This window comes from Syngnathoides biaculeatus, chromosome 7, assembly GCF_019802595.1.
Source record: "Syngnathoides biaculeatus isolate LvHL_M chromosome 7, ASM1980259v1, whole genome shotgun sequence".
Lineage (NCBI taxonomy): Eukaryota > Metazoa > Chordata > Actinopteri > Syngnathiformes > Syngnathidae > Syngnathoides > Syngnathoides biaculeatus.
Window position 1 is genome coordinate 12,216,289 of NC_084646.1, and position 15,469 is coordinate 12,231,757.

At 40.2% G+C, this 15,469-nt stretch overlaps 1 protein-coding gene across 1 annotated transcript in view; it reads right to left on the minus strand.

Annotated features, from left to right (window-relative positions):
- ell (elongation factor RNA polymerase II) overlaps window positions 1-15,469 on the minus strand; it is a 41,978-nt gene that overhangs the window by 12,389 nt on the left and 14,120 nt on the right. The window contains exons 3-4 of the mRNA XM_061824152.1: window positions 4,471-4,592; window positions 1,225-1,388 (exon numbers count right to left, since the gene is read on the minus strand). Coding sequence (XP_061680136.1) covers window positions 1,225-1,388; window positions 4,471-4,592 — 286 coding nt within the window. The remainder of the gene's footprint in view (window positions 1-1,224; window positions 1,389-4,470; window positions 4,593-15,469) is intronic.

Here is a 15,469-nt window from a genome sequence, read left to right on the forward strand (position 1 = left end):
CGGCAGAACACAATATTTGTGTGTGTGATGTTATATGCAGCGATATCTGGTGTACTCTGGACACAATAAGGTCAAAACTGTTAAATCCAGATTTTTTTTTTTTTTATTTTATTTTGAGGATGATGTGAAATATCCTTGTGTTGCAGCCTTAGTAAGACTATTGAGACAGATCAAACAAGGGTAAACTGCACTTTGTGGATCATATACAATATTTGCATGCACATTTGATCAGGACCACCAATTGTAATTAGAAATAAACCTACAGGTGCAACGAGCGATGAATTGGCCATTGGAGTTCCTTTTTCACAGCAAATCCTTGAAATGATCAAACTCTTGTATCATGCCCAGCCCACATTAGCCCCGCCGCACACACAGAAACAGCCTAAGACAACTAAACTGTCGCGTAGCATTGGGGGTTCGGCAACGACAAGAATCTTTCATGAGTGGATTAAAATTCAGATGCACCTGTGGCAAGAAAGCAAACAGTGGAGTCTGTCGCCACAATTCAGAGTTAATGTGATCATTCCTTGCCAAAAAACCTTTCAAAATATTTCCGCTTCTTTGTCACCACTTTCCTCTTCTTTGTGGCAATCCACTTGTTTGACAATTGCACCATGTTTTGGTAGTTCAATAAAGTAAAGTATACCGTATGTACAACCTGAAAACGCAATGAAGGGTTGTAGTTTTTCCACCTGAGCAGACCGTGTCACTCTGCATGCGAGAGACCTTCGAGGACGTGCCTGCGTTGGTGTAGGCAAAAACTGCTCATTAAGCAGTTCAGCTCTCCTAATGAATTTCGAAGAGCCTGCTTGTTTAGTTTGTGACAGTCTAACTTTTGCAAGAGCCCAAATCAATCATACTCCAGGACTCCTCCCTTCAAAAAGCTCATTACCCATAACGAACAGTTGTAGCGGTTATTGAAATCTTGACTTTTCAAAACCGCTTTATAGCTTCAGAACGCTAATCAGCAGATACGTTATGAACATAAAATATGGATATGTTGCAGACAAAATTGTGTCCAGTGTTTCATACACTGTAGTGGTGGTTTAAAAAAAAAATAATAATCTCAAACTCCATTGTAGACGGTGTAAGGCAATAAAATGGTGCACACTGCAACCTCCCAAGTTGTGTCTTAATTCCTTATATGCATCCAGATATTTTCAATTTTTTTTAATGAGTTTTGTTTTCCTGGCATTTTTTTTTCTCAAGGCACGCGCCGCTCACCAACGAATCTGCCGCCAGGCTTGATGACAATCGCACCCCTGCTGCGCGTCTCCTCCTCGACCTGAGCCATGCTTTCTCTGGCCTTCTGGTAAGACTCGTCTGTGGCACATACAGTAATTTTGTCTTGGATGGCGCCCAAACAATCCAGCTGAATGCTACCCTCGCTGCCAAAACAAAGAGGAGAGACCGTGAGAGAGGAAGAACAGGGTGGGGTGAGTCAAATATTCAATAGGGAGAAAAAAAGTGTGGCATGTTATTACAGACAAAACATTTAAAGTTTTATATTGTAACCAAAGATCAGTTTTATTTTTAACCTCCTTTGGGTGCAAGCATTAATTTTCCCAATTATCATAAGTCTTTGGGTTTCTCCACACCAACACACCAAATGCCTGTCTGTCTGACCGGCTTCATGCATCCATTTTGACAGTAAATGAGATACTGCGGTAGCAGGAGGCCGAGGCCTGTCATTTTACAGTTTCACATTGACGCTCTGAGCGTTGATAAGGATCCAGGCGGCGATGTGGATGAACTCCACCTGACCCGCTTACTTGGCCACAGACTTTTGACACTGAGACGAGAGCAAGTTTTGGCTTCAGTTGTCATTTGATTCAGTCAGCAATTTTTTTTTTTTTCTTTTGCAAAGTAGCACAGCAAATCAGTGCGCCAACGTGCTTTGGTGCAGCGAGTGTGAAGGATCCTTGACAACATGGAGCTGGTAATGCAATAGGTCATTAAAAAACAAAAAAAAATGGTCTCTCTTGCTCTTAACACAGGCTGCACAAACATTTGAGATTTCAAAATTCCATACATCCGATATTTCAGCCAATTCAAAATCAAATATTCAACACCACTATAGTATAGATACTGTGCCCTCTCACTAAAATTATAGCTGCACTTCTAAGCACCTAATGTATAGATTTTCTTGGTTAGAAAAAAAAAATAGAGCTGTTGTAACCATCTTGGAAATATGAACAATCTATACAATAGTTTCCATACTTTTGCATGAATGGCAACTGATGAAATTAAAAATCGCCTACTTTTGCAAGTTTCCCATATTTGCATAAGAACCTTGCAATGGCTTGTGCTGGCCATGGCGCAGATGTACAGTAGCGATGAAAAGGTCCACACACCCCTGTTAATTTTTTTGTGATTGACAAAAATAGTGATAATCATTTTTCCATGATTAATATAAAACTACAACCTGTACAAATAGCATAAAAACAAGACAAAAATAATACTGCAGAAGTGTACACACCGTTTTGACTGAAGTTGTGCCAGTGTTAAGAACAAACCTAACACATTCAAACTCATTTTAAATGGCCGTTAGCACCCACACACCATTAAAAGTGCTTCTGAGTCTTCTTCTTTTCCTTTCGACTTGTCCCGTTAGGAGACGCCACAGCGTGTCATCTTAGATGAACGCATATTTGTTTGGCACAGTTTTACGCCGGAAGCCCTTCCTGACGCAACCCCTCTGCATTTAGCCGGGCAGAGAAGCTTACAGCACATGGTATTCCCATGCGGCCTCCCATCCAAGTACGAACCAGGGCCGAACCCGCTTAGCTTCCGAGATCTGACGAGATTAGGGTGGCATGGCCGTAAGCCTAAAGTGCTTCAGAGTAACCAAAATAAATTTGAGGTCCTATTCTAATATTTTTGTACAATTCATGGTCCACAGAGCTTCAACAGTATCAGAGGGAAACTCCGGTCTTGTGGCACCACTTGAGAGAACGCCACAAAAGAATTTCAATGCATTAGAGACCAAGCAGGTGGCACGGTGGATAAGATGGTAAAGCATTGGCCTCACAGTTTTGAGGTCCCAGGTTCAATCCTGGACCCGCCTGTGTGGAGTTTGCATGTTCTCCCCGTGCTTGCGTGGATTTCCTCCAGGTACTCCGGTTTCCTCCCACATCCCAAAAATATGCAACATTAATTGGACACTCTAAATTGCCCCTAGCTGTGATGTTGAGTGCGGCTGTTTGTCTCCATGTGCCTTGCAATTGGCTGGCAACCAGTTCAGGGTGTACCCCGCCTCCTGGCCGTTGACAGCTGGGATAGGCTCCAGTGCGACCCTTGTGCGGATAAGCGGGGCACAACAGTAGGATTAACAAGAATTAGACATCCATCCCAAATTAATGAATAGACAAATCTGGCCAGGCAGACTGCCAAAAGATGAAAAACAATATTGATGGAGCTGCAGAAATTTCTGGCAAGTACTGGCCATTTAAGCCATATGACAAAACATCAGTTTAGCTAAAGCAGTGGTTTTGGGGTCCGCACAGCGTTACGATGGGAGGGCGCTACCATGAACACTTTATTATTAAGATACATCTAGCTGTTCATGTTTGTGTTGATTCCCAAGGAATGTTTGGAAAGGGGGTGGGGGGGGGGGTTGTGTTTGTGTGTGTGTGTGAGATCACTTAACATTTCATCAGCAAAAAAGGGGGGCACTGCAAAAAAAAGTTTGGGAGCCACTGGGTTAAAGGGTAGGATGGCAAGACAGAGCCTTTTCTTCAAAAGAATAACATCTAAGCCAGGTCCCATTTTTCAAAAACACATTTGAAATCTCGACATTCCATGTGTGAAAATGTTGAACACATGGGCAACCAAATGACCTCAGTTTATTTTTATTTCAACTCTCAAACTTTTTTTCCCCTTTCAACTGAATTGCACAAGTTATAGATCAAGATAACATTTAGGTGGAAAATGGGTAAAAATTATTTGTCTTTGACTTTTTGAAAAATCGTGGCATTTTAACAGACTAGTGTACACTTTTTATAAGCACTGTATGAATGTGTTAACCTTGACTGGTTGGATACCCCTGGTTGGCACAAGTTCTAAAATAGCTTCTCAGCACTGGCCGGGTCATCGTCAAACATCAGTTGGGTTAAACTAACCTGTGTCACAATGCTCTATATCGCGCTCACCTTCTGTGTTTGTGGGTGAACAACCCAACGCGTGATGAATTATGTCTCACAAATGGTAAGAAGACCTACTGTATAAACAGTAGCTCAAGTCTAATACATGTCTCCTAGTATTGGTTCCACTAGCTTGACAAATGATTGTCTTGCTCAGAGCCTCTCCTTTCCAACTGCTGTTCTATTCACTTGCATGGCATCAGGTAAAACTGATTCACACTCATTACTTATCATTCCTCAGGTGATATGCCAAATGTGTGATTGACATGGGAGCTTCTGTGAGAATGTAGTGAAGTTGCCGGGCAAGCCTATGAGAGTGGGACCTCACCTGGTGATGTACTGCTGGATGCAGTCGAAGCTGCCCTGCGGGTTGTCTCTGCCCACGTTAGACAGGTAGAAAGTAAATGCGTGGAGTTCATTGGAATTTCCTGACCGTGGTATTGAAATTTTCTGCAGGAGGCAAAAGGAGAAAACATGAACATACAGTGAAGAAAAGTATTTGAACACCCTGCTATATTGCAACTTCTCCCACTTAGAACTCATGGAGGGGTCTGAAATTTTCATTGTAGGTGCATGTCTACTGTGAGAGGGAGAATCTAAAAAGAAAAATCCAGAAATTACAATGTATGATTTTTTTAACGATTTAATTTGTGTGACAAAGCTGCAAATAAGTATTTGAACACCTGAGAATACCAATGTTAATATTTGGAACAGACTTCTTTGTTTGCAGTTACAGAAGTCAAACATTTCCTGTAGTTGTTCACCAGGTTTGCACACACTGCAGGAGGGATTTTGGCCCACTCCTCCAAACAGATCTCTATATCAGACAGGTTCAAATACTTATTTGCAGCTGTATCACAAATAAATCATTAAACCAAAAAAAAAAAAAAAAAAAAACCAAACCCCCCCACCCAAAAAAAAAGTGATTTCTGGATTTTTCTTTTTAGATTATTTCACAGTGGACATGCAACTACAATGAAAATTTCAGACCCCTCCATGATTGTGGGAGAACTTGCAATATAGCAAGGTGTTCAAATACTTTTTTTCTGAATTGTATGTCTTAAAGAAGTTAGTGGATATTGAAAGGAAAAAGACAAAAGAAATATGCTAAGAAAGAACTGATGCAGTCAGAAGATTTTTTTCATCAAATGCTGGTAAACTATAAAGTACAAAAAAAGAAAAAAAACTATGCATGTATCTCAAAAAAAAAAAAAAAAAAAAAAATCACAAGTCAGGTTATTTGCATCTCAAGGCACCACAGTTTAACCATGTGGGAACCGAAGATGATAGAACAAACTTTAAACCTATACAATACATCACATTAGGATTTTAGAACTCATCCACAATCCCATTCTCTGAGTTGGCAAGCATTACTCCTCTTACTCTGCTACTTGGGTATCAAATCAAGCCCCGCTGCTTTGTTTGAGTTACATCCCTGGCTTTTCAGTGACTAACGACCTGTCATTACATTAAAAAAATGTCAGTCCTCACTGGAAGTCCCTAAAATTCAAACACGCAACACCAGGATAATGAATGTTATTTAATGAGTTTTGTTGTAGCTAATTTTGGGCCAAATAAATATATAAAATTATTCAACTGAAAAACCAGAGCCATTGTGACATATGGTTATGATAACACCTTGCTCTGGGATTGTTTTACCCCACGTGGAATCTCTTTTCCCTGAAACACAGGGAGGAATAAACACATAAAAAAAGAAAAAAACAAAAATAAAATAAATAAAAATTGTAGCTGACAAAGCAGCTTTGCATAACCTCTGAATGACTCCCAAAATTAGAATTGTGGACTAGGTGGAATAAAAATAGCATATGGGTATTTTTTCCCCTCTCTAGGCAAAATTAAAGACTTCTATCCAACACATTGTGTGAATGCATGTAATACTGGTTCTTTTCCATATCATTACAATTAAAACACGTCATTGTTTGAATATGAAGTAACTGAGATCCACTCGGGGCCTCAGAAAATGTGCTCCAGGACTTTTCTTCCTGAAAAAACACAAAGCCTCTTAAAGCAACACAACTGATTTCCATTTTCCCGTTATTAGAGCTAGAATCTAGGAACTGTGACACGGTTTCACTTTTTTTTTTTTTTTTAATTATACATGGCATGTCTGTGATGTTTCTTGGTACCAAGTGAACATAGCTGGAAAATGTGAATACTTGGAAATTAAGAAGTATGAAAAAAAATATTCAATGTGTCTAAAACCACAAAAATTTCAGAGCCCTTGTGCATGATCTAAGTTCAAAGTAGGGTTGATATGATTATTTACTAACATTGATAAATTGTGGAAAAAAAAAGCCAGAATGTCCAAAATGTGGGATTTTTTCCACATCTAAATCTAAAGTTCATTCTGTTTACTGTTAAGCAGAACCTAATTTTACAACAGTACAGTATGTGTAATATTGCCATAATGCAACCCTAAGCTAATTTAATACACCATTATGATATGCAACGCTGACATTCAAAAGACTCCAGGGTCAATGAATTTTCAACACCCCCTCCCATTGGTTAAAGTATCTTTACCCATTAAAAAAAATAAAACTAATCAATTCACCATTAAAATTAACAGTTTCATTACTTTTACACTTAGAAAGTTAAGAATTTGAAAAATATTTTAAAAATGCCAAGAGTTAAAAGGTGTTTCCATTATTTTCTACGACAAAAATCTCAAGTGGGAGGTTGCCCCATGGTTTCCAGGTTTGATGACAAGTCTGAATTGAAATGAGACTTTAGACTTGGATTAAACTATGCCAATTAAACTTTCTGAAGACATCTTTTACAAAGAGAGAACCTAGAGTATATTCCTCATCCCTTATGCGGTCAGAAGTCTCAGCTCTTTTGGACTTGACACGTGTGGCTTACTATAAATACATGTCCTTTATTCCCCCCTCCATTCATTTTGCACCACTAGCATAACATGACAAACACTGCCTCTTACCAGATAGAGCAACAAACTCAAAAAGTTGCTTATAAATTAGATTTGTTATTAACTGGTGGATCATGAAAACAGGGTAAAGACCTATTCAGGAACAGTCATATTTTCTCTACCACCTCAAATGAACTTTGATGATTACTTGGCGGTTGCGCGCATACAGTTGGTTTCACATTAATACACTGTTCAACAAACAAAAACAAGGCTCAGTGAGTGGAAACAAATAACCACAAGGTTTGCAATTTATGGGTAGTGTTATTGGCAAAGAGCGTTGGTCAGCAATTTTGCCGCTATACATTACAGGCATATAAAATGTAATGTTGCAATTTGAGTCAGAGAACTCAGAAGCCAGAAGAGACGGACGTGTGAGTTGGGAGATGATTGTGAGACAGGCCGGCGAAGCCATCGAAGACTGACGCAGTTTACTCAGTGACTCATTTTAAAGAATGAGTCGAGAGCAAGGCTCCTCAACAACAAATGACTCCAAGGCCCAAACTCATCACATGCATACAATTTGTAAGTGTGAATACAGCTAGAATATGGCCAGAAGTAAGTGAGAAGTCAAGATTGCATTGTCCTAAGAAATGGTACGAGTGCAAAGTTATTGAGGCAAAAATGGCAAATTGAGGACGGCAATACTGGTTAATCCATCATAGCAGTGTACTAGTCGAGTATCCTCCAAGTCATGGTTAGTAGTATGGGCCTGATTGGACAGTTAGTTAGTGCTAAATTATTCATGCTTGAGTGATTATAATATAGCATCATTGATTTTGGAACCGCTAAATATCTGAAAAGAAAGCATCAAAACTGTAGACTGCAGTTTTCAAACAGCTAGCAAGATTTTAATGTAGCCTCACTTGACCGCTCCCTCCCGCCCCCCTTGGATATCTGACTAAAGCCATGTCCCCGGTCTGCTGCATTTATAGACCTCGTGCACCTAAGTCATGAAATCACGTGATTTTTGTTTACGTCACCATATTCCTACTCAAACAAAACATTGTTGAAAGTTAATTCCGTTGAGACGAAACAAAAATATGTCATAGCACAATACCCGAGGTTTGTCCGATACCGTTAAACATTTCGAAGGTGATAATAAACAAAGGTACGTGGAAAATTGAGACACTTGGCATAGAGGACCCATATTTAATGCCAAAATTGATGTATTCGCTGATAAGAAATTGGACTGTTAATTCGCTTCCGCTTGTCTTGGACAACTGGATCTACACATGGATCTGGTGAGTAAGTCATCAAGATTTACACGGAAGAGTTTGAAAGCATAGAAAAGTCTGAATGCATACAAATACTTCGTTGCTGGATCTGTTCTCAATCGGGAATAAATCCCATATAATGATGGACCCACTCTGATTTTTTTCAATACAAATATCAATCTTGCATTCATTAACTATGAAAAATAATTTAGAACAGCGAGACAGCTCCTCCGTACACGGAAATGTATTGCTGGCACACATTAACCTCTGTAAACATCTCTGTGATAGACAGTTTATTTTTCAAGTACGCATTGTTCTCAAATGAGTCAATTTGGCATTATAAATACTTGTTGATAACTTGAGATTGAGAAGAATAACTCCTACCTAAAATGAAATGACTGCTACATGGGAGTGTGTATTTCATTGGGCATCATTCATCCCGTTGAATTGCCAAAATCCATCGATCTTTTCAGTTTATATTCTAACGAATGATCTACAGTACTTGAAGAACTGTCTCGTCTATTGTGACAACCAACAGCACAATAGGTCTTGGGGATTGTGAAAAATCTGCTCCGGTTCAATGACTCACGCACTGAGGAGCAGCTTTGTTTGACCGACAATATGGCACTGTGAAAACGGTGACGTCAAGTGCACGATCTCTGTAGATAGTTCGCAAATCGGAATCTCTTTAGTTACACCTTCTATCACTACAGTCTAATAGGTCATTCCTGTCCCGCCGTGCCAAGTTTTAAAATATAATTAATTAAATTACAGGCATTAAATGGGCCCAGAGAGGGGAGACTTTCAAAAGATAATTTTAATATTCTACTGTAAAATCAAACAGGCTTAACAATTTTTCTAAAAAAAAAAGCAAACTACTGTAAGTTGGTTTTCCACTGTTGTTACGGGAAACTGCAAAAGTCCCGCCTCTTTATATGCAACAATTGGAAGCAGAAAGGCTAACAGAGGAGAGTTAATGGTCCCGTGAATTTACTGCGAGGGATAAAGCAAGGTAAGAATGCACATTCGAAAGAATGGAGTACTGCAGCAAAATGAAGACTGTGGAACACAATACTGCGGCGTTAAGAACAGGATGATGTACTTTCCTCATTTTCTAGCAGTGTAGTACATCCTTGAGCTTTACAACAAGACCAAAGAGAAACCGGCAGTGTCACCCACTCGGTAGCTCGCCATGCTTAGAAGATCATCTGACCAGGTACCGTCTAAGAAACAGTTGGTCAATTCCTCTTTTCCTCAAGACTACTTAAAGCTCAAGTGTCATAAAATGGATGATTTTTGGTATATTATGAATGAAAAACCCACAGCAGATATGGTCCCAGGTGTTTTTTTTCACCACAAAACATGATTTTGACGTATACAGCTTTTTGTAAGTCCTGCCATAAAAATCCTCTCGAGGGATTTGTTTTCGAGAAGAAGCAGGAAGTGACATACAGGACAGAGGCGCCCCCTAGTGGACTCGTTTGTTTCCATTAGTTTTACCTCCGGGAAGGTAGCTCGTTGTTCCTTCGTGTTAGCCAAAATGCCGGTTCATTGCATTGCTGGACATTGCTTGAACACTCGGGAGAATGGAATTACCCTTCATAAGTTTGAAAGAGACGGGTGCAGAGGACGAGAGCTTCACGGGTTCCAAATCACAGGTTTGTGTGTATACAGCTACTAAAAAAAAAAATAAAAAAAAAAAAAAATAGTTTGGGGGCGCACCACGTAATCTGTCTCTCTCATAACGTACCAAAAGATCCGCATATAAAATGTGTCGATGTGCACGTCACCCAGGCAACAATCTCTCACTCAGCCTGCAACATAGCTCGGCTCCACCCCCTCCTTATATAGCATGGCGGGCCGAAACTCAGCCACACCAGCTCAGGCACCGCGTTTGGCGGTCGCATCTTCCGCGAAGGCTGCGCGTCGGGCTTTGCGACGGGGGCGGCTCTGAAGAACCCAGCCGAGAATGCATTACTCAGTCGCGTGCGAGCATGAAGCGCGCCGGCTCGACTGTGAACACAAAGCAGCACCGCTCGGCTCAGTCATAAGCCACACCGGCCAGCTCCGATGAGCCGCGATGGCTCATCTCTGCCGCGGAAGTGGATCGCATGGGATGCGGTTTGGCCGTGATGGCATATCATCTGAATATGGCTCGAAAAAATAGTGTAATATTGCCCTGAGGGCTTGAAACAATAGTGTAATATTGCTCTGGTAACTTCACTCGGTTGTGTGGTGTTGTCCTTTTCGAAAAGAGCTTCCGTGTCAGAAGGGGCGTTGGAAAAATCCGAATATCTCTGTTGTTCGGCTTCCATAGTAGCAGGCACTGCGCATTTTCAACGACGGAAGTGACGATGACGTCAAGGACAGATGACACGACCAATATGGCGACCACTTGGATGTCGAGGGACACTCAATTGCGCAACTTTGTGCATGGATGACGCGCTCTCCGCTCACTTTTTTTTTTCGTATAGACATTGAAGTGAATACTGTTCTATGTATTTCTCATTACAATATCTATATTAGAATGTTTATAGGGATGTCACCCCCACTTTAAGGAAACAATTTTGTCTATAAGGGCTATTTAATACAAAGCTATTTACGACATATGGATGGATAAATGACAAGAAGAAAGGAAAGAATGAAAAAGGAAAAAAAGAAGCAGGAGAGCAAGGGTGATGTCCTCTTGCTCTCTACACGGTAAAGCTGAGAGTCTCCGCAGAATATTAGGTCCTTCAGTCAGCTTCAGTAAATTTCCGTAATTAGGATATTGCAAGCAGCTACCCACCGGTTGAGTCGGCTTAGGAATGTCCTTGGATAAGACAAACAAGTGCTTACTGCTATTAGCAAGACAACACATTTCAGAGAAGTTAGAGTTTAACTACATACAATAAAATACATTATAAAGGGAAAGGCACTAAACAGTGAATAAGTCATTTTGCCAACTCAGCATGTTAGCGAAAAGGGACATTTGTTCTTTGATTAAATCTGAATTTGTTGAGGAACAGCACTAACGCATTTACTGTTGTGGACATTTATCTTGATCAAGTGAAATCAACTGTTTACCGGGACTGACAAAAATATTCAAGTACATAGGACAGGTGTGCAAGTTAGCTTTGCTGAGCTTGTTTGTGAATTCCAGGTTTGTAAACTAACAGATCCCTCTAAATGGATCTCAAATCGCTTTGGATTTAAGATCAGCACATTTTTCGTGTAGGAGATAAAGATTCGGTGGCTGACAGATGGTTAGACTGGAATCCCCTTGGACCATGATGTTTGCAGATGATATTGTGATATGCAGTGAAAGCAGGGAGCAGGTGGAGGAACAATTAGAAAGATGGAGACATGCACTGGAAATGAGAGAATGAAGATTAGCCGAAGTAAATCAGAATATGTGTGTGAATGAGAGGGATGGAGGTGGAAGAGAGAGGCTACAGGGAGAAGACGTAGCAAGTGTGGACGACTTCAAATATTTAGGGTCAACAATCCAGAGCAATGGTGAGTGTGGTAAGGAAGTGAAGAAACAGGTCCAAGCAGGTTGGAACAGCTGGCTGAAGCTGTCTGGTGTGTTATGTGACAGAAGAGTCTCTGCTTGGATGAAGGCCAAAGTTTATAAAAGAGCGGTGAGGCGGGCCGTGATGTACGGATTAGAAACTGTGGCACTGAAGAGAAAACAGGAAGTAGAATTGGAGGTAGCAGAAATTAAGATGCTGCGGTTCTCGCTTGGAGTGAACAGGTAGGATAGGATTAGAAATGAGCTCATCAGAGGGATAGCCAAAGTTGAATGTTTTGGAGACAAGGTTTGAGAGAGCAGACTTTGATGGTTTGGACATGCCCAGAGGCGAGAGAGTGAGTATATTGGTAGAATGGTGCTGAGGATGGAACTGCAAGGCAAAAAAGTGAGAGGAAGACCAAAGAGAAGAATGATGAATGTTGAGAGGGAAGACAGGAGGACAGTGGGTGTTAGAGAGGAAGATGCACGAGATAGGCTTAGATGGAAAAAGATGACACGCTGTGGCGACCCCTGACGGGACAAGCCGAAAGGAAAAGAATAAGAACAAAGATTCAGTTGAATTTCAGGTTGTCGTTTTAACTATGTAGGACAGAAATTGCTTCAAGTTGGAAGTCTAAGCACTTGACACAGAGTACCGGTATGTATGTGTATGGTATAAACAGAGCAACTGTCACAGTGGGTAGTAAAAGGTGTATTGTGTGATCATGAGAAAAGATGAAGCAGTTTATGGTGTGGAGGAGGAAAGCTATGTAAAAAAATAAAAAAGCCACAGACATTCAACTTGAGCCATGAGAGTTTTTTTGTTTTTAACTGTCTGTATATAAATTATTTAGTCATGAAAAGTTCTGTCCTTGTTGTTTTTGTTAATTGATAATTTGAGGTGTCACAGAAGCAAAAAGTATCAGTGTCAAAGTGACTGGTTTGTACCAAAATATTTTCTCTGCTTTTTAGTCAGAAAACTTTTTGAGGGGGGTTGAAATCAACAACTACAAATGATTACTACTGAAGAGAAAAAAATTTGAATAAACTTTATGGAACCTGTTCTGTTTGGAGGTTTGGTGCTTATACTGTCATAGAAAATGATATTCTATGAGTCTTAAAAGATCAGCCAAAAATGCTCTACTAGGGCAGGCAGGAAATTAGTTAACTGTGTTTAACACAAGTACTGCGATTAGAATACTTCTTGGATGGACAATTGCATAATTTTGTGTCTACAATGGCCGGGATTGGTTCAAACAAAATCGAGTGCACACTTGACATTGTAGCTTGGTTCACTTCAATGTGAACACTACACAGAACAAAAAGTGAACGCAGTTTTTTTTTTGTTGTTTCGTTAGGCATTTACATTTTGAAGTCTGTAACATTATACATCACAGCGAAAAACAAAGAACTCGAAGTAAAAAGTACTTAGAGAGCTTTGTCTCGCTGTCACCACAAAACTGATGAGGTGAGCGTTAAGAAATTACTAAAACACTAAATGAGACAGCACATCCTGTCTACAAACAATGCCCTGTTTACAGCTTTGGCTACTGGTACAAGTGGATTTAAACAGGCTGTCCAAACACCCCCTCCTGCTTTGTCGTGCCTGCAAGTCTGCTCATCTTTTCATTCTGCTTGGCATCAAGAAAACAATACCTCTTTTCACGATGGACCTATTAGAAAAAGGATAGATCCCCACACAGTTCTTACTCTAAAGCCACAGAGACAAGACAGAAGTAGTGACAATGGATGCCTTATAGACAATATCTCATCACGTTTGGTGTGCATCTCTAAACATTGTCTCAAGATTCAGTTCATGTTACAGTGCAAATGCTAAAGCTGATGGCTAAGTGACCTGCAAGATGTTCCTGTAAAACCTCCAAAAGACAAAGTGGAGCTTACTGATTTACTTCATGCCTCACTTGTGGATCAATCCTGAACCTGAAATACATCGTTTGAAGACATACAGTATTACTGTCATGTGAAAATTTTCTGGAAAAACTGTATTCTTGAAGACTTAATTTGGGCTGGTCCCAGTTTTCTGGTTTGAGATCAGAGCATACCCTCAAGAGAGTGTATAATTAAAGTCAAGAGTAGTACGAAGAACATGAAAAATATTCAGTCAACAACAATGTGCCCAGAACCAACTTTTCGAAGCACACCGAAGCATACTACTATGACTGGAAAAGTGGAATGGCGTATATTTTGGAAATGGCAATGAAATGCATCCAGAACCTAAAAGGATCTGGGTGCACCCAGCAATCGTGCCCATCTCTTCACATCCTTGGCTAATCCGCATCACTGCTTAGTATTATAAGCATTGCTTAGACCTATAGGAGGAAGAATGTAAAAGGTTAAAAGCTAATTCATGCACATGGTATGAAAATGGATGCGCATGTTTTATGGTGTAGAGTTCACCGTCTTTACACACTATTTCCATGTGTAAATTTCGTTGGTTGGAATGAACGATCATTTAATCCATCTGAGCATTCCGCTCACAATCAAGTTTTTCCATTGAATGCCAGCAGACTGGTGTTGACTGTCCAATATCCACAGCCTTCCTCAATCTGACGAGTGTAGATTCACACAACAAAGACACTTCAGGGAAAGATAAACCATTTGTTGTGTTCACTAGCCTGCCTCCGAGCAAGCTTGTGACCGAACAAGCCATTCCGCGAGCTAATGAGCTAACTAGTTGAGGAGCTAAACAATTCAGTCCACCTTGATGATGGAGTTTAAAACATCAGCACTATACTCAGAGTTATGCACGTTTGTCCCCAACTAATACAAACATTGGAAAGTTAAGTCTATTTGACATAACCTAAGTGGCAGTAGCTATGGAGCTCCTGTACCTGTGTCATAAAATCAAGTGACTTTTGTTTACCTCGCCATATTGCCGGTCTAGCAAATCAATGTTCAATGCTAAGTCAGTTGGAGACAACATATGTCTTATAGCACGACGCTCAGAGTCTTGTCAGATACCGTTAGACATTTAGAAGGTGAAAATAAATTAAGGTGCGTGGAAAAATTTGATAAACTCGGCATAGAGGACCCGTATTTCATGCCGAAGTTGATGTTTTCGCCGATAAGAAATTGGACTGTTAATTCGCTTCCGCTTGTCTTGGACAACTGGATGTACACATGGATCTGGTGAGTAAGTCGTCGAGATTTACACGGAAAAGTTTGAAAGCGTATAAAAGTCTGGACGGATACAAATACCCTATTGCTGGATCTGTTCTCATCAGGAATAAATTTACCAAGATGGGGGTCTGTTGTCTATTCAGCAGAATAGCTGAGATTGTTTTCATTAAAAAAAAAAAAGAAAAAAAAGGCTTGATAATATAAGTAGGTAAAAACAAAGTGTCTCACAAGTTCCATCGGGAGTCACCATGCAAAAACTATGACGTTACCGTGCATTTACATTAAGACGAAGCATCCAAATACAGCTTTTACCACCTCTATTGCAAACAGCAAAAATTTACATCTGAGCAGTTTGGCATCAGTAATATTCCAACCCTTTGAAACTGAATAAAATCCCACTTGGACTCTGTCTGTTTATTCCGACTGAGGTTTTCATCCCAAACATTTTCATTCCGTTTGATGAAATCTGCATCTCCATAGACATCCTCAGTAGAAGGATTCATGAAGTCCTCTAAAACATTCAGGCAGACTTTTG